This window comes from Acanthaster planci, linkage group LG12, assembly GCF_054643075.1.
Source record: "Acanthaster planci isolate LZ-2023a linkage group LG12, COTS_SCS, whole genome shotgun sequence".
Taxonomy (NCBI): domain Eukaryota; kingdom Metazoa; phylum Echinodermata; class Asteroidea; order Valvatida; family Acanthasteridae; genus Acanthaster; species Acanthaster planci.
Window position 1 is genome coordinate 13,677,414 of NC_141788.1, and position 23,795 is coordinate 13,701,208.

General features: G+C 41.5%; 1 protein-coding gene across 1 annotated transcript in view; it reads right to left on the reverse strand.

The window, feature by feature from the left end:
* Positions 1-3,100: 3,100 nt before the first annotated feature.
* The window catches only part of kif2a (kinesin family member 2A), a 29,982-nt gene continuing 9,287 nt past the window's right edge, over positions 3,101-23,795 (reverse strand). Inside the window, exons 4-18 of the mRNA XM_022249752.2 lie at positions 23,270-23,389; positions 22,642-22,748; positions 22,161-22,256; positions 21,286-21,340; positions 20,601-20,763; positions 17,361-17,451; positions 16,641-16,796; positions 15,851-15,993; positions 12,123-12,244; positions 10,752-10,951; positions 9,292-9,359; positions 8,397-8,538; positions 7,700-7,801; positions 7,130-7,202; positions 3,101-6,522 (exon numbers count right to left, since the gene is read on the reverse strand). Of these exons, the coding sequence (XP_022105444.1) occupies positions 6,380-6,522; positions 7,130-7,202; positions 7,700-7,801; positions 8,397-8,538; positions 9,292-9,359; positions 10,752-10,951; positions 12,123-12,244; positions 15,851-15,993; positions 16,641-16,796; positions 17,361-17,451; positions 20,601-20,763; positions 21,286-21,340; positions 22,161-22,256; positions 22,642-22,748; positions 23,270-23,389 (1,781 nt within the window). The 3' untranslated portion in view covers positions 3,101-6,379. The remainder of the gene's footprint in view (positions 6,523-7,129; positions 7,203-7,699; positions 7,802-8,396; positions 8,539-9,291; positions 9,360-10,751; positions 10,952-12,122; positions 12,245-15,850; positions 15,994-16,640; positions 16,797-17,360; positions 17,452-20,600; positions 20,764-21,285; positions 21,341-22,160; positions 22,257-22,641; positions 22,749-23,269; positions 23,390-23,795) is intronic.

Here is a 23,795-nt window from a genome sequence, read left to right on the forward strand (position 1 = left end):
CCCAACTTACACCGTGCGCCGTACTGATGTGAATACATGTACCAGTTTCAATCCAATAATGTTCAGAAACTGTCGGATTCCTGTTGGGAAGCTGAATGCTCACTCGTCCACATCGATCGAGTCTATTCACAGGTCACGTCCGATTTCTTTGGCTCTTATTGGTAGATGCTTTTTATGTAACCGATGGCCTAGGTCAACATTTCTGACGTTCTAGAACGATTGCGTACTAACTGTGGGAAAAAAGGTGTACTTATACCCAGAGTTCCTGCTTTTCTTTCAAAAATATCCTGTGAAAGAAATCAGCAGTCGCCAAAGCTCTCAGACATGCATTGTATAGACGGGAGTGAATGACTAAAAGTAAAGCAGGGGAAGGAAGGACACGAAAGAGCTCCGTGCAAGCTCAGAAATGATTACAATAATAGGTACGTACATGTACATGCACACCCGTAGAATGGCCGCGTGGGCCGTATCTCCAATTGATAATTGGCTCTCGTTCCGGGAGATCAGACCGAGACCACCATGACTTGTTCAGGTTCCACCATACACAGAAGGTTTATCTTTATAAAATGTCTTTCAATTGCCAAGGCAACAACAGTTTGCCAGTCCCCATGCCCTTTGAAAGCAATCAATAATGTAAACTATGCTAGAACCGCGAGCTCCGCTTATTAGAAAGCCTACACCTTGCGCTCAATGTTTACCCGCGTAAATTGTCTTTCTTGGAAGCCCCCCCCCCCTTTTCCGCCGCATACAGTGCCTACATACTGCAGAACGCCTGCTGGACTTAGCCCGGATCGCATCAATCATGGCGCGGTACTTGCGGCTCTTTGTTGCCGTCGCACGGGGATAATTAATTAAAATCGGGGAGGAGTGGTGGCCGATGGAATGGCTCCTGGATTGCAGCTACCCGAGTGGGAATTGTGAAAGAACATGGGGGAAAATATTCTGCTAAATGGATGAAATAGAAACGCCCAACATCAAAATTAATGTAAAACGATTCAAAGTTTTACATGCTTTATGAATGAAATACACTGAACTATTTACTGATGAATATAGAAACGAGACAAAGTTGATGTTTCATGTGATTTTTTGCTTACATCAAAATAGTATTAAGTACAATTTGTTTTAAATGTAGCAAAATGCATTTCAGTCTTCCATCGAATAGTTAGGCCTCTGGCAGGGTTCAACAGGCTTTTATTTGCAACCACAACTGATCAACTTCACAACTGAATAAAAAAAATCCGAGCAGACGATATGCATTCAACAGCAGTGAAGACGTTGAAACAAGTCTTCTTTTATTGGTGCAATATTGGAGGTGATTATGCGAAGTACAGCAGAGACAATGTGGACATTATCAATGACAAATGCTCATTTTGCAATATTCTTGCTTATTGTTGCATCGACTGGTGACGATGAAATGGTACGTTACAGAGTTTTCTCTCGAAAAACCTCTTTAATTCAAGGGAGATGTTTATCAACCCATATCTACAGCAAGGAACAAAAAAGTGTCCATTAAACAACCTTTTCAGGGCAAATGTTTAATTCCGGATACAGAATATTTTCTACTTTAATAATTTAGGGGGCACCTAACACACACACCCAACCATGTACCTTCCACTTTGTGTGAAATCCTGTTATTTGTGCTCGATATTGATATTACATGTAAGAAATGACACACTGCTTTCAACTTTGGGCAAGTTTCTTATGAAATTTAAATGGAATGGCGGCAAACCAACACTGCAAAGCACACACGCAAAGCCCCTTATTAGTGCATTGTCAAGCATAGCAGCACGTACTCACAGAACATAGTGTTTTGTATTGTCATATTCCTTTGGCCTCTTAATGAAATGTGCTACAGAGGGTGTGCATGACAGCCACCTTTCTGGTAACTGCTGTTGTTAACGGAGGGATAGCACAAAAGATCTAATCACGTGTGTCCACTCCCTCGGATTGCCATGCACCTCTACTCAATGAAAATCAACGGTCCTGGAAAGAGCACACCCTACATCAAAAGAAGTGGAGTGTGGTTTTTCCAGCACTAACAATACATCTTCATGGTTACCAGAAATATTTATACATTTTATTTGGGCCCTTGATGACACGGTCAAATCACAGCAGTGCGTTTGTGTAAAAATGACAGGTTTAGGAAACGGTTTAGGAAACTCTAGTCAAGAGAATAGACAGTCTTGTCATTAAGTGGTTAGGTTTCTATGAAGATTTCCACACCCTTTTACTTTCAAAACTGTTCAAATGCTTCAAAAGTTACAACTTTAATTAACACAACTGTGACCCAAGGTCTATTTCAATCTCATTGGTTCATTGACACATCTACAATCATGCATTAAAATGATATTCATCTGCAACCAACTGATCAACTCTAAAATTGAAAATTTAAGGCAATAAAGCAAACAAAAAATAATAATAATAATAATAAAAGTAAACCGGAAACTGAAAACTGGACGGAAAGCTGAAACAAATTATCTGCACAGATGCAGACAAAAAAGCAGAAACAGAGCGGTGTGTGCAACAGAATACACAAAATACACAAGGCAATGTGGGAATGCTTGGGTACATAAAGTGTGTAAAAAATAAATAAGATACATATATATTTATGCAAAATTAATGTGATGTGTTATCCAGTTGACTTGACAACGGGTGATCAATACTGTCAATGCACACATTTCATGTGACTGCATTTTCATAACAACTGAGTGTTGAATACCTTGATAATAACAACCAGAAGAGCTAAATAGTCATTGTTTATTGATTAGGTACCAACAAACAATACCAAATATGTCAGTTTATGTTTGTGAGATCATTTTTTAGGCTGAATGCCTCTTAAGCTGTTTCAGGACTGGACTGGCCCTAATCTTCCTTTTTTTAAAGCTTTGACCGTCTGGTGTTATCAATTGGACACAGTGTTCTGTCTAAAGTCTTCAAGAGGGAAAAATGATATAACTCAAAACCGACCACTGAAATTATGTAGAATCTTTGTTGGATTCAACATTAAAGGTTGCCATGAAGATGACTCTTTTTTCTCTGGAACTTATGCCTCACGGTGACCCAATGTAGACGTATGGGTGAGGGATCCCCATACCTTGGGAATATTTCATATCTAATGGGATCAGGTCAAGAGCCCAAAACTTGCCAAGATTCATGAAGTGAAAATCAACAGAAATTAAATTAATGCATGAAAACGTGAGGGTTGTTTAGTGGGCACTTTTCAAGGGATATCAAGGACTTTGGGCTGACATACTGTGCTTATTTTTTTGGCTTTTTGTGCTGAGAACACATTCTTGCTTTTTTGTGCTTACAACAGTTAAGCAAATATTCCTCTCAGCTCTGTATGCTATAAATACTGACCCATGAGATGACATCATGGTCTTAATATAAGCTTCTTGCACTTTCTAAATAAAGCATACCTAACATCTCATGTTATTTGCAACGAGTTCAGAACTTAAATGTTTTCCTTGCATATATTTCGTCTTAAATTTAACCAGCAACAGCATCTGCTCATTTAGTACTTGAAGATGCACAGGACTGCTTTATCATTTCTTTTAATAAGAATTCAACGAGGCTTATTTACATTACTTAATTTACAAAAGGCCAATTTTTGACACAGTGACACACATATCCTGTCTCAGCAAGACAAAGATTGCTTCCACGCCATATACACACACTAAGAACACAGACATTTACATATCGATTTCTTTCGGTTTAGAACTGTACAAGTTTTCATGCATACTATTGAATCAAAAGTCACATACAGTACGGTACAACACCGATATCTGCCCCAAGCTGAAGTGCACCCCCAATTGGTGAAAAGAAAGACAGGTGGTTACAAGCGGGTTCTTCACGTGTTCACGTGGAGTAAATTAGTTAAGCGTACTTGGCTTTAAATGCGCATATACTGCGTGGTTACGCAAAGACCATTCACGCCGGAGTAAATTAGTTAAGCGTACTCGGCATTAAACGCGCATATACTGCGTGGTTACGCAAAGACTATTCATGCTGGAGTAAATTAGTTAAGAGTACTCGGCGTTAATAGCGCATATACTTGGCCCCTCATGGTGCACTTATGCGGTGAGTACCAAAACACCATGCCCTCTTTTGTTCCGCTAGGAGCGGATAAGAAACAACAATGGGGTCTACACAACATGTTTGGTATGGGGAGGTTTCAATCACCGATGTTGCCGTTCCCGCCTCTCACTAGTTCAGACAAGTGGTTGCCTGCCTCAAGCATGTGGCTGCATGAGGATTTTGGGCTACTTCCAATGCAAAAAAAGTTGAGGAAATAAAAAAAAAAAGCAAACTTCTTCCATTTTGTTCACTGTATGTTCTTTTCATTCCATGTCACCTTTTGGGCAGTTCTCAATGAAGTCCAATCTTGAGGTGAAATCGGCCTCTTCATGAATCATACCTAAAAAAACTGCATGTCACATGGAGCACATGTATGTTTATGATTACATTGGTTCCTGGTGATACATTGGAACTATAGAGAGGATAGAAGCCATTCCATAGCACTTGAGCCACAATGGTAGGCCTACATGTCAGAGGTCAGCAACTCAAGAAATGACAGCTCAGGAAAGCATTGTTGAAAATGAGACTAGCGTAACATGTAACGCAGATTTCAGTGACTAAAATCACAACAGCCACTCTGTCAGTCATTCATTCAACTATTTGTTGTTCTGATGATTTTCTCTGGAGGTAACTATAAATATCCTTGCCTTTATAGCAATGGCGCAAAGCATAACTTTCCACATAAAGAGTTGGCCATGGTGCATGTACTCCGTGGGCCCTACCCATTCATGTTCATTATTATCCATGAATAAAACTCACAATGGTACATGTTTCCCAAGAGTCTCCTTCACCCATGAGCCAATATCATCAGTCCTAAATATATCTCTTTTATTGAAAGCCAAGGGAAATGTTCGGCATAACTGATCCTTCAGTGCAGTGGTACTTTGTACATGTATATTGGTGTTGTTCTGTATCTAAGCAACAAGGGCTCCAAATGCTTTAGTTTTTGCCCCAACAAAAATATTTGTTTGCCCGACAAGCGGCGACGCGACACATATTGTGTGTACTTGGTGGCTAATGTTTTACATTAATATGGCAGGAATTTCCCTTACGGCTATTTTAGACAGCAGCATTCGAGCCAATTTCTTAGCTTTAACAAAAGGGTCCCACTTTTCCAGGGGACTTGCCGAATTGTTGTCTACACTTTCATACCCCATGCAAATCCAACCCTGGCTGGATGTGGAAATTAGATTTTTTTTCCCCCAACATAAATGAAAATGGACAGGCAGTGTCTGCATGGAAATCAGGTCATCAAAACAGAAAAGGACAACGAAACCAATGGTGATGGAATGATGTGAACAGTCTCCAGGAATGTGCTATTCAGACTGCATTAAGACGAACCAATCTTTTTTCCATCTATGTGCATCAGTAGCCTCTGGCCACGTAGCAGTACTTGTTCTAATCCAGCAACTTAGGAGCTTTTCCAAAACGGTACTATCAAATGGTACAATAATGGACAAGCACAACAGCTGTGGTATTTGGTAATATACTACTTTTGTCCACATAAATGTGACTCACTCTGCAAAAAAGGGTAATAAGTCGCACAATTCCAAAATATGTTATGGCCTGTTCTATTTGGAGAGGGAAAAATGTCTTCAAAAATGTGACTTGGTGTTTTTCCTCTATTAGCTTGTATAATATTTATATTTTCAGAATTTGTGACTACAAACATGGATACTGATGAATAAAGATGAAAAATTGATCATTCAGCAGGAAATCCTACATAGCATTGTGTTTCCAAGTGCTACACTTTCTGAGCTTTTATCGAAAAGTGCTTTTATTTAATCCGAAAATGTGGATATACAAATGTCTAAATATCTCTGGAACGCAGTGCACTACAGGGGTCATTCATACATCAAATTGTAGCTTTTGATGTACTCAATCCAGCCATATCAAAAACTGATAACCAGAATCTGGTGACTTATTACCCATTTTTCTAGAGCCGGTCACATATGCTGTTTGGAAAGCATATGCTACCACATGTGTTTAAATTATTATGTTGAGATGTGTTTCCTGAACAGAACCATGAGGACTTCTCAGAGAGAGAGAGAACTTTGACCACATATCTTGTTTCACAGTACTTTTATGCTTGCCCTAGTACTCAGTTGGGAAGGCATTGTTATTACTTAGTACCTCCATATATTTGGAGAAAAGTAAAACACAGAATTTAACGATCTACCAAGGGCAGCAAGTAACAACTTGCCTTCAATTATGAATGAACTGCCACACTGGGCGCAGCTCTGGTTGAACTGACTGGGATGGGGTGGGGTTTGTGGATATTTGGAGGGGGTTGTTGGCTCCCTTATGGTGCAGGGGGCCTCTTGATGTTCTTACTGGCCTTCTCTTCTTCCTGAAGCTGTCGTCGGAAGTTGTTGATCCTGTCCCGTAGTGTGGTCATCAAGTCAATCTTCTTGGTCAGGATCTCGTCCAGCTTGGCAGAATAATCTGTACCGGACGGAGGGCAGAAAAAAATACCAAAGTCATGAGGATCTCTTCGTTAGTTTGCCACACCGTGAACTGGAAGGAAGGTTCAGCAAACTTCATTGACTAGTCCATACCGAGCAGGCGGATTACCAGGGTTTTACCTTCCAATTCCAAAATAGAATTTCAGTCCTGTTTAGGTTGAATTACAAAATGAGGCTACGCCAACACCAGTAAAGATAATAACGGACTTTGGAGTGTTTTTGATACACATCTAGGGCTTTTATCATCTATTTCCACGGTTCCAATTTGGCATTTTCAAACCAGTTTGCCTCTCATTTTGCTTCTATCAGCATCCTGATTTTGCTTTTAAATTCTCTGCCCACTGCATTCAGCTAGTTTACATTGTGTTTGAACTGGGCTATGCTTTGGACATCTGGAGAACAAGATACAGAAAGAGAATTCCAGGCCAGAGTAATACTTGCAAAGAAACTAGGATGCATCTTGCTATTGCCTTCAAAGATATTTGCTAGGTTTTAAGGACTCCCTCTTATGGCTGTCAAAAGACCGGCAGTTTGTTAAAAAAACCAGAAGCCAAGAACCCCACGTGAATGGCTGTCAGTTAACATACCTTCTACATCATAGTCTACTTCATCAGTCATCTCTATCAACCTGACCTCCTCTGCTGCTAGCCGCTGGGTTTCCTAGAAGGAATTCAATTTTTTAAAAACGGGGACAAATAAAACTTGGAAGACTGGCTTGGAGGAAACATTTGTGAATAGACACATAAAAACATCTTATATGGCTCTGAAAACAAAACCACTACTTTGAAAAAAAAGGAAGAGGATGATCGAGCTTCACTGAAACCATCTTAGTGGCTCATGACTCGAATCAAATTAAGTGACTTAGGAATCGGATGCACATCAAGTAACTCGGGATTCAGACCTGATCCAAGAGACTCAGACCTCAGACTCAGTCAAGTGACTCAGAGATCAGACTCAAACCAAGTAACTAAGCATTCACACCTAAACCAAGTGAAACAGACCTCAAATTCAAATAAAGTGACTCATAACTCAGACTCGAATCATAAGACTCAGATTCAAGGTAAGTTACTCACAACTCAGACTTCAATCAAATGACTCAAGAGCCACCAGAGGTCTGATAATGGCTAGGAGGAGAACCAGAAACCAGCAGTGTTTACCTCTAGGCATGTGCGATGGTCATCAATGATTTGTTCCTCCATCTCTTGAAGTTGGTTCATCACTTCATGAAATGTAAACATCTCGGCAGACACTTCCTCTTCCTACCATAAAAAACAAAACAAACAAACAAACAAACACTGCAAATAGTCGGCTCAAATACTGAAGGTTCCATATGTCCTCATTGAGATCATTGCAAATATGAAGTGTAAGTAATATACAGCACTGGAAAGCAATTTCAAAAAACCTGGTGGGTATGTGCACGTCCAGCAAGACTTGATGATGTTCGTTTTGGGAAAAAACAGCCTAGAGGATGCATGCAAAATCAGAAGGGAACGACAAAAACAAAGAAAGATGTGTCTTCAATTTTGGACTGCACAGTATCAGAGAATCTTTTATGCCCAGACTAATATTTGCTGACCATAATTTTTTCTGTTTGAAAATTCCACATTATCAACTTGTCTACCACTACACCACAGACTTGTGTGCATTAACTGCTTGGATCTTGCCAAAATCAAACAGTCAAATCATAATGCGTACACGTGTAGATTGAATTAATGAGCGTGGCCGACTGGCTCATGAAGTAACGCTAAAAATCTCTCATCCAAGTTTTTAACTAGACCGCCATTTTCTGAAAGAAGATCACACAGCAACGGTTAGCTCGACAGACCAAGAAGAGTAATATGGTGCAATACTCACATTGTGGGTGCAGAGCATAGCCAAGTCACTATTACTAGGTGACAGGCATTCAGGGAGCTTCTCTGGACTGGATGGCAAGGCACTGATCTCTCCTGGGTAGTCACCTGCCCCTGGGCTACCTCCTGGTCCAAGCTCTTTCACCCTACAGGTTCAAATTATTACAATCCATTCATCGATCATAGGAAACGATTCACAATGCACAGCACTACCGGGCGTTATTATCTTGGTCACTTTCCCACTTCCATGGTCAGAACTTTAAGGTTTAATTGTTCTTAATTGTTGGCATTCAACAATACTGTAGAAACTGCCTCTGCCACATCCATCCACACTGATAGTAACTCCAGTCAAGTTCCCAGTTGTATGTAAATAGCAGTATAGCAGTGTTAGTGAATCTGTGTTACCACACAATATATTTCCCAAATCTCAAAGGAAATATTTTTCTCACGGATGCATGTACAACTAATGCTGAAGAGAGATATCCCCATCAAAGCTTAGACATTAATATTAAAATTTTCCCTCAACATCACATTACTGAAAAAATAGGGCTAATGGAAGACCAACTTTACCTAAAAAAATGAAAATACATCAATCATATGCAGTGGCTTGCTTCAGTGTGGTATGTGCACCAATACATGTAGCCACAGGCAAGATCATTCATGCATGTCACACTGGTGAGGATACGAAGTCCTAGCGTTGTAGTCACATGCTTTTCAAGTACCAAGTTCATTTTCAATCACTAAACTGGTTAGAAGGAAACAAATTCAAAGCACAATGGATATCTGAATATTTAAATGGCTTCAGACACTCCAAGGTTTGTCAAACCTAGGTGTTTACAAGAGACTAAATCCCCTTCAGCTCGTTTCCTACAGTAAATGACACATCCGATCTTCCTTACCTGTCTGCATAGCGTAACGTATTGAGTGTGTGTTCACATGAGCTCATGCCTGGTGATATCATTGCAATCTGTACACCAAGAGAATGAATTAAATCAATGCCACTGTGTGCATTTTCACACCAACTACTATGAAAACTCTGGGTGTCTTATACAGCAACATCTGAAGAATGACGTCAGTCACTAAATGCCACACGATGCCGCACTACACCATGCCTCGGCACAGCCTAGTCCAAACTACTGACCACACCAGCTGGCAGGCCGGCTACACTCGCAAGATGTACGGCAATCAAGGGAAAAGGCAACCTTGTTTTCATTGGTTGCCGTTTACCTTCGCTCCACTCACATATTGGAAGCAAAGGAAACCAGTCCAGAGGGACTGAATAGACTTGTAAATGTACCATAAGTACTGTTAACACATCACAAATTGCGTGTGTGGTGCGCCTGTTCGTTTTTGTTTTTTATGGTTGTGTAATACATCTTGTTTATTATTCCACTGGTCATTTGCGGAGTGTTAAAAACAAAAGAACAAACAGAACTCCTGCACGGCCCACCCAGCAATTACACAAATCCAGTCTGCTAAAATTGGTAATTTTGAGGACTTGAGAAAGTTTGTTTAACAGTAACACTTGTTCGCATGCTGCTTGCACTTGAAGATTGCATACCCAAAAATGGCAGGGACCCGAGTTGGCACTTCAAAATGTTGCCTTAAACATTACTGTGTTATTGGAGCAATAATTTACCTAAAATTTCACAAAAGGTGAAGTTTAATCAAACTCCTAATATTCTGATCCATAAATGTCGATTTCACATACCGGCTACAAATTTCCAAAGAAATTTTATTTCGCCCAGGTTTCCAATTTTTTCCAAAGTACGAAATGAAATTTTTAAAAATGCATTCCAAATAATTTTTTTTAAAATTTTTTAATTAGGTATGTGAGTAGAGGTAATAATGATTTAATAGAATTTATCAATTTAAGAAGAAATTCCGACATGTTTGGTGGGATTTTCTGAGATTTTTTTAAGGGCACCAGGCCATTCAGCGGGAATTCTTATCCAATTTCTGGACGCCGACGTGTTTGAATTTCGGACGAAATTTCATGACACTGGAATTGTTCACAGAGGTTTCAAAACCTGCATCATGGAGGCAATAGTACCATTATTTAACCAAGTGGATTTGAAGTTTTTCAATTAAGAGGTTCGGCAGCACTTGATGAAGAAAGTTGAATGGTGCTCACACAATACTCTACACGTAGCTGTGCTTCAGTAATGCAGCACGTGTAATGACTTGTCAGCACCGTGGTGTGGCTAGTACACAGACTTTAATCTTAACCCTAACACTCCTCAGTCCTTCAACAGGTGAAGGATTGAGGAGGGTTAGGGTTAATTTGCAGATTTTTGCTTGGTGCGGCTTATAGTCCGCCCAGCCTATATACTAAAAATTACAATATTACTATACTCACCATACATGTTTTGGCATTATCTCCAATGAACGAATCCCTCAGTACCTGGGTGAGTTTACTGGCTCTGAAGGGGACATGTGCCCCCTTGTGGCCTAGAGATCGGATGCATTCCTTAAGGGCCAGCAAACTCTTGTTGATCTCTGCCCCTTCCATACGCGTCTGCCGGTTAGAGCTCTGGGTGTCCTTCCCTCTCTCGTTACCTGCAGGATGTTAAGAGAGGATTAACCACACTGACCAAGGTGGAATTCAAACCTCTGACTTTTCTGGAAACGGGACGGTGCCAAACTGACTGTTAAAGTGATCTCCTGATGGACTTGTCACTGAATGCACGACCGACAGTTTGAAACTGAGCATTTTAGACTAAGACATGTGAACAACAGCAAACCACACAATATGCGCCGACACGAAGCACCTCCCTTACTATTAAATAAAGGCCAGGTTGATGGCAATGGTGGGAATGATTTCATCTTGGTGCCCAGCGTATGCACAGAGATGTACATGCTAGCATAACGTGTTCACACATGATCCTTGCATCCCACGCCAAATGTGTATAATCTGTGCGCACATACGCAATACATTCCCAACAAAGGACTGTCGGTGTTATGTGAAAGTATGCCATCTCTTTTTCCCACACAGAATGGATACTCTCCATGGTGACAAATCAACACACTGGCGATAATTTCAGCATGCGGGTGATCCACGGGTATTCTCCACATCTTACAGGTGCAGCAGTGACTACATCCGGACAGGTTGATTCATGGGGAAAATAATATCTGAACCGGATGCAAGGACTAGAGTAGAAAAAGGGCACTGGCAACGTAGGTAAACAGTGGTCAGAGCATTACGCTAAAGACTGTGAAGGGGACCCGTACTTCACATATTTGTGCTGCTATGTTTGTAAAGGGCATGCATGACCAGACTAAATGCTTTCTCCACTATCTCCAAGCAAATTTGAGTCCTCAATTCTGATTGGTTGATCCATAGTAACAGTGTAATATACATCATATTGTACCCCAAGTATTGCGCAGTTTGAGCTCTTTGAAAAGCACCATTTTGTGATAACACAAACCATACAGCTGCAGAATTCACTGTAAGTTCAACTAAGAAACATTTGCATACCCTGCTGATCATCATATGCATTTAAAGGTGCGCACACTTTTTTTTGGTGTGCTCAACGTACATGCATATATTCCGTCTTTACTGTGCGTCCTCTTTGCTTGAAGATATAATTTATCATTACAATCATGCTTGTGGGAACTCCAAGGAAATTTACATACAGTACCTGTCAGGATCAGTGTTTAATGAAAATACCAGTTGGATATGACTGTTAATGTGAAAGTCAATTTTTTGACACCAATAAAAAAACATTACCCGCAAGGTCTATGAGGGAGAATTTGCCATAAAGTCTGCTAGCTTTCCTCGTCCTTAGAATGATCTGGAATACAGCGTGGGATCTGGAAGAATGATTATTAGCCGAGGTCTGTCCTGACGTCCTGTCAAGAGGAAAGGAATTGCATAAAGGCATGTTATTTACCCTCTCTCATGAAACGGTTGTCTTTTAGTGACCAACAATTCTGCCTTGACTGACTGATTGTTGCTTTTCTATTTCAGACTGATCTTCTTTCCAATTTCATTTGAATTTTCCTTTTCTAATTTTCCAACAAAATCCTTGCAGGGTCTCAACAGGCCTCGAATTTCCTGACAGCCACGGCCATCGGTTTCCTCCCATTTGGCTGTGGTGCCTCCAAAAAATGATTGTGTATTACCGCCAAGATGGCAGTGCCCTTTTTTCTCTTGGCCGTAGTGCCTTACACATGCATATTGACTGCTCCTGCTCAGCGAAGTACACGGAAAGCGACATGCACATCGTTTCTACATTGCTCACATTCGACCGGAACACTGCGTCACCCAAATGCATGGCATGCATGCATATGCAGGGTGCGTGCACTGTTTGTACATGGGAACATGTACACTCAGCCTGCCGCACATCGGCGGCCCGGCCCGCTCCATGCACACTGCTAGATCGCCAGCGCAGCACAGGCGACACCCGCCGGCCTATCCAACGACTTAACATAACAGCGCATGCCCATGCCAAGTATTCTAATGTACCATGCAATAATGTCAGTCTAGAACAAGTGCTCATCAATGTGTACGTGTTCACGGTATATCGAGAGCTCCACGTTTTTCATGCACACGGGACAATTGTATGGTTGTGGCAGTATTTTAACTAACACCGCAATATAGTGTTTGCTGTTTAGTGCAATGTGCCGCGCGCGATCCAAACTGTACATTCATGACATTGGTCGATCGGGACTACCCTGATTCTCACGTACGTTGTTGCGTGAAATATCACTGGCCTGGCCAGTTTTTGTGGTATTCAAAATGCCGAGGTATAATGCGGGTCAGGTATAATGCGGGTCAGGTATAATGCGGGTCAGGTATAATGCGGGTCAGGTATAATGCGTATCCTACTTTTTCTTAGGCCTGAAAGAATTATATTGATTTTCATGCAATTAAAAAAAAAATTGGGATGGCATCATTGCCTTTAACTTTGGTACGCTGATGGCATTAATGCCCTTAACTTTGGTACGCTGATGGCATTAATGCCCTTAACTTTGGTACGCTGATGGCATTAATGCCCTTAACTTTGGTACGCTGATGGCATTAATGCCCTTAACTTTGGTACGCTGATGGCATTAATGCCCTTAACTTTGGTACACTGATGGCATTAATGCCCTTAACTTTGGTACGCTGATGGCATTAATGCCCTTGACTTTGGTACACTGATGGCATTAATGCCCTTAACTTTGGTACGCTGATGGCATTAATGCCCTTAACTTTGGTACGCTGATGGCATTAACCACTACCAGCCGGGGACTCCGGGATCGGAGCCGTATGGTTTATATGTGTGGCCGGGGTCTCCGAACTCGGACAAAGGAAACAGGGCCCTGTAACAAAAGACCGTACTCCGAACAAAAGACCAGGCTGCTGGGCATGACCGGAATTTTTCACTCTCAAAAGTGGTGATAATCCAGCATTATTTTGAAACCGTATACCAGGGTTTGGGGTATTTAGAGCAAGCGGATTACCACCGGGGACAAAAGCTCTCCACCACCGCAGCGATGAGCCACACAGCACCGCTGCATGCTAATCTGGCCCCTATTGAAAAGAGGTCAGCAGTGCACTGAGCCAGGTTCGTGAACAAAAGACAGCTGTGTGACACCGCACAATCTGGGCTCTGTTTACAAGGCTGCAGGCCTGGCTGAAATATTCGGGTGTCAATGAAGGTCACCTGTCAACTTAGAGTAGTGCCTGAAGATTACTCCGTTCGGCTATAAACGACTGTTAAATGGAATGATGAATTGTTGAAGGATTTTGAAAACAGAAAAAATGATAGTCATGCCGGCCCAGCATCCTCAACGTTGAAAAATGCCCCGGTCCGAAGTGGTTAATGCCCTTAACTTTGGTACGCTGATGGCATTAATGCCCTTAACTTTGGTACGCTGATGGCATTAATGCCCTTAACTTTGGTACGCTGATGGCATTAATGCCCTTAACTTTGGTACGCTGATGGCATTAATGCCCTTAACTTTGGTACGCTGATGGCATTAATGCCCTTAACTTTGGTACGCTGATGGCATTAATGCCCTTAACTTTGGTGCGCTGATGGCATTAATGCCCTTAACTTTGGTGCGCTGATGGCATTAATGCCCTTAACTTTGGTGCGCTGATGGCATTAATGCCCTTAACTTTGGTACGCTGATGGCATTAATGCCCTTAACTTTGGTGCGCTGATGGCATTAATGCCCTTAACTTTGGTGCGCTGATGGCATTAATGCCCTTAACTTTGGTGCGCTGATGGCATTAATGCCCTTAACTTTGGTACGCTGATGGCATTAATGCCCTTAACTTTGGTACGCTGATGGCATTAATGCCCTTAACTTTGGTGCGCTGATGGCATCATTGCCCTTAACTTTGGTACGCTGATGGCATTAATGCCCTTAACTTTGGTACACTGATGGCATCATTGCCTTTAACTTTGGTACGCTGATGGCATTAATGCCCTTAACTTTGGTACGCTGATGGCATTAATGCCCTTAACTTTGGTACGCTGATGGCATTAATGCCCTTAACTTTGGTACGCTGATGGCATTAATGCCCTTAACTTTGGTACGCTGATGGCATCATTGCCTTTAACTTTGGTACGCTGGTGGCATTAATGCCCTTAACTTTGGTACGCTGGTGGCATTAATGCCCTTAACTTTGGTACACTGATGGCATTAATGCCCTTAACTTTGGTACGCTGATGGCATTAATGCCTTTAACTTTGGTACGCTGATGGCATTAATGCCCTCACGTTTGGCATTAGTGCCTTTTATTTCAGCTAGTCCACCAATGCCAAATGGCAGAGTCCTAAAGAAATGAAATTCGAGGCCTGTCTCAAGACTTCATTATAAAACTAGCAGCATATAACTCTGTCTGTTTTGCTTGAGAATCGTTTTCTTGCAACAACTAACAAAAGGGTTTCATTTCAAGTTTTACAAACTACTGAAAGGCAGTGATGTAGTCGAGTACTTTTTGAGAACCAAGTTCTCTATCAAATATTTAACTAGTTAGGAGGGAACAAAGATGAAGTACATCGGCATTTGATGGTACATGAATAAAGGTAAGATTACAAAGCAACATAATGACTTCAGACCATCACTGTTTGATTAAAATTAACTTTTTAGGACAAAAGTACTCGGAAAGTACTCGGTCGAGTACTTTCCGAGTACTTTTCTCCTTAAAACTTAAATTTTACACAACTGGGAGTGTCTGAAGTCTAACATTTATTTTGTAATCTTACCTTTGTCCATTTACCATCAAATGCCTGTGCACTCTGGCTTTATTCCCTCTTACCCAGTTCAGTATTTTGCGGAGAACGTTGGTACTGGGAAAGTACTTGACTACAACACTGCTGAAAGGATATGACTTCAGACTTAAGTTCAAAACCTCTAATAGTGACTTAAGATTAAAATCTTCACGAGGACACACACAAATCTTACTTTTAGAGGTTCACCCTTTGTCACAATATATTTGTAAGTACTGTAGCACTGTACCTGACGTTGTTCCCCAGTGATATTAGACGTAAGACATCATCAACTGATGAGACTGACTTCTCTTGTAGACCCACTACTTGCACAACCTGTTTGCCATCCTCTAGAACTTTCAGTTTTGCCTTCTTGTTTAATAAGTCAAACACCTACATCCCAAAAAACAATTTTGTGGAGATTGTGAAATTTAACAATTTGAAAAGGGCACTTCAGAAACAGCATTAAAACCTTATCTTCAAAAAATGAATACGAAATTTAGACCCGAGTCCTTGGGCACAGATTTGCAACTCTGAACAAAGGAAACCTAATAATGCCCAACTTTTGGATTGAAACAGAAGTTTTAAGGGGTAAAAAGATCTTTAAAGAGCAATTACTTTTGTTGTACATGTCTATTCCGACTACTGAGTTGTGCAATTTCTCAAGAAAATGTTTTGTGCAATACTTCAAACTGAAATTGCTTGGCTTGCTTCAAGAAAAGTTTTCCTTTAAATTTAAACTGATTTCAAACTTGGCTGACACTGAAGATGGCATTTCCACCTTATGAAAGTGTTGGAGAATGTTTTAGCAACCGAATGAAGAAAGGTGGATTAATTTCCTTTTATTCTTGGCACTCAGGTCTCAGTTTGACCCAGTTTGAAAATGAAGGAAAAATCTCTGTTAAAAATTGAATTGTGGCCCCAAACTTGGCTCATGTAAAAGAGGTCTTGGTCCCCAAAAAGTTTGGAGTTTTTTCAATTAAATAGTGAGTTGGTCTGCATATTTTTTCCACACTTGGGGTGCCAGTTTAAGTCCTGACCTTGCCACTGTAGATCTCAAAGAAACTACAGCTGACCACCAGGTCCTTCTTGCGGTGTTCAGCTTTGTTATAAAGCTTGAAGACATCAGTTGCTGCCATTGCATAGATTCCCTTGGTCACATCCTGGTTCTTGCCGTTGAAATTACCTCCCATGGTCTGAAAGGAGGATGTAAAAACAGAATCGCACGATAGAGTGAACACTGTCATTTTGTCGCCATGTCTAATGTCTGCATACAGACTGATGTGGTTAAAAATATTTTCTCTGACCAGCTGGGAGTATTTACTAACAAAAAAAAATGAAGAATTTCATATACGGAAGCTGCTTTACAGCCTGTGCCATAAACCCTAGGAGAAATGTCTAAAAGATTCCAAATGTTTCCAAAGTGAACACCTCAATATTTTCACTACTAAATTTGACTTTTTAGGACATTTTATTGCATGCAGATGGCTACTAAGTCGTAGCAGGGAAAAATTAGTGGTGTGCGTAAAAAGAGCTGAAGGCTTTTATTTCTGACCTAAAAGAAAGAAATATGGTTAAATTTAATTACACATGGACATGGTTGTCCAAAGTTTGTGATGATATTTGTAATGTTGACTATACACGTACAATGTCAATGAAAGGGGTGCATAAAAATTAAGAACTAAAACCATTTTGGATTTAATTTTAAAACTAATTCAAGTTAGTTTTGTTGTGAGGAAACACCTAGGAAGGCTTCTCACATGTGTTTTGCCGCTTCCAGTTTGCCCATAGGCAAAACATGTTGCCATACCCTTGTCAAATATCGTCTCTACCAACTTCTTGGCTGTGAATCTGTAGAGAATCAGAGAAAAAATGAAAAGAACGAATTTTGATGACACAACTGAGAAATCTTGCTAGCAAGCTGATGACACAGCCGATCCACACCGTAAGTGTTCCATTTCCTCAAAACATGCAAACATTTTGTTTGCAGGGCGACTGCCTAATTTTGTGGAGCACTTTTTTTTTTTGCAATATATAACTGCATGAAATTGATGAATATCCATATAAAAGAAAACAATATAAACAAAGTCTTCAACAATGGTCTTTCAAATTATTTTCAAGTGAGTTCTCAGTCTAGGGCTGGAAAGATTTTAAAGTGGGTAAAGTAGGCGCAAAGTAGGCTATCTAAAAGCAGGGGTAAAAACATGCGATTTATTTTTTTGAAGGTGTGTAGCATTTGGTACAGCGTCACAAAATGCAATGCGATACAGAAGAAATCGAACACTGATTACGGTACTAAGACAGACATATACATGTTATTCTATACTCAGCCAGTCTAATGACTAAAGCAATTACGAGAACCTGGCCCTTGATACCCAAAGAGTCATCCAGACATCAATTGCAAGCCAACCACTCATGACAGACCATCAATTGCAAGCCAACCACTCACTCCACACCACGACAGACCATCAATTGCAAGCCAACCACTCATGACAGACCATCAATTGCAAGCCAACCACTCAGTCCACACCACGACAGACCATCAATTGCAAGCCAACCACTCACTCCACACCATGATAGACCATCAATTGCAAGCCAACCACTCATGACAGACCATCAATTGCAAGCCAACCACTCATGACAGACCATCAATTGCAAGCCAACCACTCACTCCACACCACGACAGACCATCAATTGCAAGCCAACCACTCATGACAGACCATCAATTGCAAGCCAACAACTCATGACAGACCATCAATTGCAAGCCAACCACTCACTCCCCACCATGACAGACAACCAAATGCAAGCCAACCACTCACTCCACACCACAACAGACCATCAATTGCAAGCCAACCACTCACTCCACACCATGATAGACCATCAATTGCAAGCCAACCACTCACTCCACACCATGACAGACCATCAATTGCAAGCCAACCACTCATGACAGACCATCAATTGCAAGCCAACCACTCACTCCACACCACGACAGACCATCAATTGCAAGCCAACCACTCATGACAGACCATCAATTGCAAGCCAACAACTCATGACAGACCATCAATTGCAAGCCAACCACTCACTCCACACCATGACAGACAACCAAATGCAAGCCAACCACTCAGTCCACACCACGACAGACCATCAATTGCAAGCCAACCACTCACTCCACACCATGATAGACCATCAACTGCAAGCCAACCACTCATGACAGACCATCAATTGCAAGCCAACCACTCACTCCACACCACGACAGACCATCAATTGCAAGCCAACCACTCATGACAGACCATCAATTGCAAGCCAACCACTCACTCCACACCATGACAGACAACCAAATGCAAGCCAACCACTCAGTCCACACCACGACAGACCATCAATTGCAAGCCAACCACTCACTCCACACCATGATAGACCATCAACTGCAAGCCAACCACTCATGACAGACCATCAATTGCAAGCCAACCACTCACTCCACACCACGACAGACCATCAATTGCAAGCCAACCACTCATGACAGACCATCAATTGCAAGCCAAACACTCACTCCACACCATGACAGACCATCAATTGCAAGCCAACCACTCATGACAGACCATCAATTGCAAGCCAACCACTCACTCCACACCACAACAGACCATCAATTGCAAGCCAACCACTCACTCCACACCATGATAGACCATCAATTGCAAGCCAACCACTCATGACAGACCATCAATTGCAAGCCAACCACTCAGTCCACACCACGACAGACCATCAATTGCAAGCCAACCACTCACTCCACACCATGATAGACCATCAATTGCAAGCCAACCACTCATGACAGACCATCAACTGCAAGCCAACCACTCATGACAGACCATCAATTGCAAGCCAACCACTCACTCCACACCACGACAGACCATCAATTGCAAGCCAACCACTCATGACAGACCATCAATTGCAAGCCAACAACTCATGACAGACCATCAATTGCAAGCCAACCACTCACTCCACACCATGACAGACAACCAAATGCAAGCCAACCACTCACTCCACACCACAACAGACCATCAATTGCAAGCCAACCACTCACTCCACACCATGATAGACCATCAATTGCAAGCCAACCACTCACTCCACACCATGACAGACCATCAATTGCAAGCCAACCACTCATGACAGACCATCAATTGCAAGCCAACCACTCACTCCACACCACGACAGACCATCAATTGCAAGCCAACCACTCATGACAGACCATCAATTGCAAGCCAACAACTCATGACAGACCATCAATTGCAAGCCAACCACTCACTCCACACCATGACAGACAACCAAATGCAAGCCAACCACTCAGTCCACACCACGACAGACCATCAATTGCAAGCCAACCACTCACTCCACACCATGATAGACCATCAACTGCAAGCCAACCACTCATGACAGACCATCAATTGCAAGCCAACCACTCACTCCACACCACGACAGACCATCAATTGCAAGCCAACCACTCATGACAGACCATCAATTGCAAGCCAACCACTCACTCCACACCATGATAGACCATCAATTGCAAGCCAACCACTCATGACAGACCATCAATTGCAAGCCAACCACTCACTCCACACCACAACAGACCATCAATTGCAAGCCAACCACTCACTCCACACCATGATAGACCATCAATTGCAAGCCAACCACTCATGACAGACCATCAATTGCAAGCCAACCACTCACTCCACACCATGACAGACCATCAATTGCAAGCCAACCACTCATGACAGACCATCAATTGCAAGCCAACCACTCACTCCACACCACAACAGACCATCAATTGCAAGCCAACCACTCACTCCACACCATGATAGACCATCAATTGCAAGCCAACCACTCATGACAGACCATCAATTGCAAGCCAACCACTCACTCCACACCATGACAGACCATCAAAACAGCTAGCCCACTAGTCAGCTAACGGATTAGAAAGCCAATCCACCAGACAGTGAAGGTTTACTTACTTGTACACTAGTTCATTAGTAGCATGCTCGTCAAAACCGTAATCAAAGTGGAAAGTCTGGTTCTCCAGGTACTTTGTCAGGTCAACTTTCAATTTAGGTTCGTGAACTATGACAGAATCCTTGGATGGTATTGTCACAACATCAACATCTCGCTTGCCGACTTCTAAAACAGAACCGAACAAAATCACACTGATCAATGAACGCCTTACAATGGAAACCAAACTAAATATACAAGCTAGACGTTGTACAAAAGAGAATGACCTGGAATATATTAATGATTAAGCAATTAAAAGACGCAATTTTATCCTGGACAAATCTGAAATCATGCCTGAGCAGAAGCCTGAAATCAAGTGACAAATTATCCTGATATTCCCTGACAGAAATGAGAAGTTGGAAATAAGACAAGTTACATGCGAACAGTAAATTTTGATGGAGAAAACTGGACAGAATTAACAACATTTTCCCCTTTCTGAAATGCAATTATCTCTTGATAAATATCTTAAATATTTCAGCATTCAAATACACAAGAGTGACCTTTTAACTCACAGGGTCATAATAATCTATCCCTAAAATCAATTGCACCATAAATCCCCCTTCCCAATTCAAATCTACGGATACTGTCACAATGACCAAGGAGAGTGTTCAAGCGGAAAAGTCACGTGCTCTAGAAGAGGTCAAAGTTCACCTTTTTTATTAAGTGGCCTCTTCCTGACGCACACGGTGATTTGATGGTCCTCTACCTGTCAGTAAAGCAAGTATACATAAGTAACAAGCTGAACGCATTCCATGTCAGTGACATGCACATGAATCCCTTTGACTAGAGTTTGCCCTTCCTAAACAATGTTGAAAGAATTTGTGCCTAAATTTAAAATTTTTAACATTTGACAAAACTTTGGCAGGATTCTAATGTGCAAGACAGTGGCAAATGTTGAATGACTCAACCTTTTAACATGAAGAATTTTAACCTCTTCGCGCCGGGACGCGGCTATAGCCGCCATAAAAATTGAGATCCTCAGCCCCCTTTTCAGCTATTATTCTTGGCCCACGCTCGAGCAAACACGGTGAAAGAAGGCAGACCCTGGCTCTTATATATATGGTGATTGGTCTTTGTGTGTAGCCCAGGAATGGAAAGACCGATTTTGCATCATAATCACCAGCTTCACAATGGTCCCCACTTTGAAAAGAGGCAACGGTAATGTGGAAGTGTGAGTAGAGCTGCATGCCACCGAACAATCAGCCTTTTCACTGTGTAATTCAAAGCGTGCAGAGCAAGCAGGGCCACAAACCGAGAATTTGCAGTTTGGCAGGTGGCCTTCGTGGCCAAGCAAGGCTGGAATTCTTGGAGTCGGCTTTCGGAAAGAAATTCCCGTTGTCTAGGGGTTAAAGTGAACAATCCTGAAAAATTTCTGAGGAATTACACCCCTGAAATTTCAGAAAACAGTAAGCTGGATGTGACATCAAAAGGTTACTCAAATTTGTGACCTATGCATTGCAACATCTATACCCTTTCACAAAACTTCTACATACACTGTATGTATACAGAATATCAGCCCTATTTACCAAATCATTGCTGGTAACTGGACGAAATTCCAAATCTTCCTGGTATTCCCTGATCATACGGATAAAATCATACTGCGGATGGTTACCATCCATATCCTGAAATGTAAACACAGACAGGGATTGAAAACCAAACATTTAGTATCATTAATAGGTCAGAGAGCAATTTAAAAAATCAAGACAAATGTAAAAAAAGAAGTCAGTCCAAACCAAACCAACAGCTCAATAAGTCTTTGTCTTATCTCCAGTTTCCTAAGAATGAAATGACTGGAATGCATCACTTCCCTTTGATGGGTTACCAGTCCATCCCAGGTTACCAGCAAGCCAATGCTGGTATCCAATACACTCCTGTATGTGTATTATTAAGAGGGGCAAATAGGGATTAACAGGCTTGACCAAGGACAACCCATGACCCACGGCTGGATTACAACCTGGATTGGAAGGCGGAGCCATCAAAGAGGGAAGCTCCTGCTCCTACATGTACCTGGTTCCGTTGCTGGATCTGTTCAGCTTGCTTCGCCCGTCTCTCCTCCCGATTTTTCTTAATCTTGTCCACCTCCTTGACAACATTGGACCTACGGCGTGAAGCAGCTATTGAGATGGATGCATAAGGGTCAAAGGTCAAACACTGAGAGTCAGGGTACCCATATAAATGAATATGGGTTCATAAACTTGCATTACAAGAAGCATTTTTCCTGAAACACAGAAGCATTAGAAGACATATACAAGTAATTTGGTAACCCACAAATGTAAATTTTCTCGTTGACAATCTCAGGGAAAATCGCACAGTTTGATGAGGAATTTACAAGTACTTTTAAGAGAGCACATTGTATGCATACATATAAACATGATAACAGATACCCATAGTCATTGTTACAAAAACTAATATGTTCATTCATTTTACTTACCGTACATATACATGTAAGTGGCATTGTTTTTAGAAAGGTATGTTTTAGGGGTATAATGCTATCTTTGTTCCATGAGTCTAAACTGTTTAAGATAGAAGTGCATTGTTCAACCCTCCACTCCTAAAAAAGAAACACTTTATTTGGTATACAGTAGGACTAGGGATCACTCAATTCTGGAAATCCTCACAAGGGAGACCAACTCACCAGTTGGCACCTGTTTCTGCAGGTTCTGTACAGGGCCAGCAGGGGCAGGGGAGTGGTGGTTAATGGCTCCATTCTCTGCCTCCTTTAAGACGCTTGGACGACTCGCTCTAGCTGAAGATACTGCAAGGTCAGGTGCACAACGCAGACAGCATGAAGAAGAATATACATGTACACACAGGAAAAAGGAAGGAAAAACAGGCATTAATGCTTTGGTTGTGTTGAATCTAATGGGATTTATTGCCAATTCACGGATGTACATGCATCATAATGAAGACAACCCTCTGACACCCATATAGTACATGTACATGATCACAATATGACAACCTTTATCATCATACATTAACTATCACTAACATTGGAAAAAGGCACCAAATTTTGTCTCTAAACATTCATTTTGGTGGACGACACACATTGGTAAAATCATTAAAACAATACCCCCTTCACTGACAGGTGAAAATAAACATGCAACATGAGTAATGTATATCAGAATTCAGTAAATCAAAGCAAGCACAGAGTGTTTATGGCA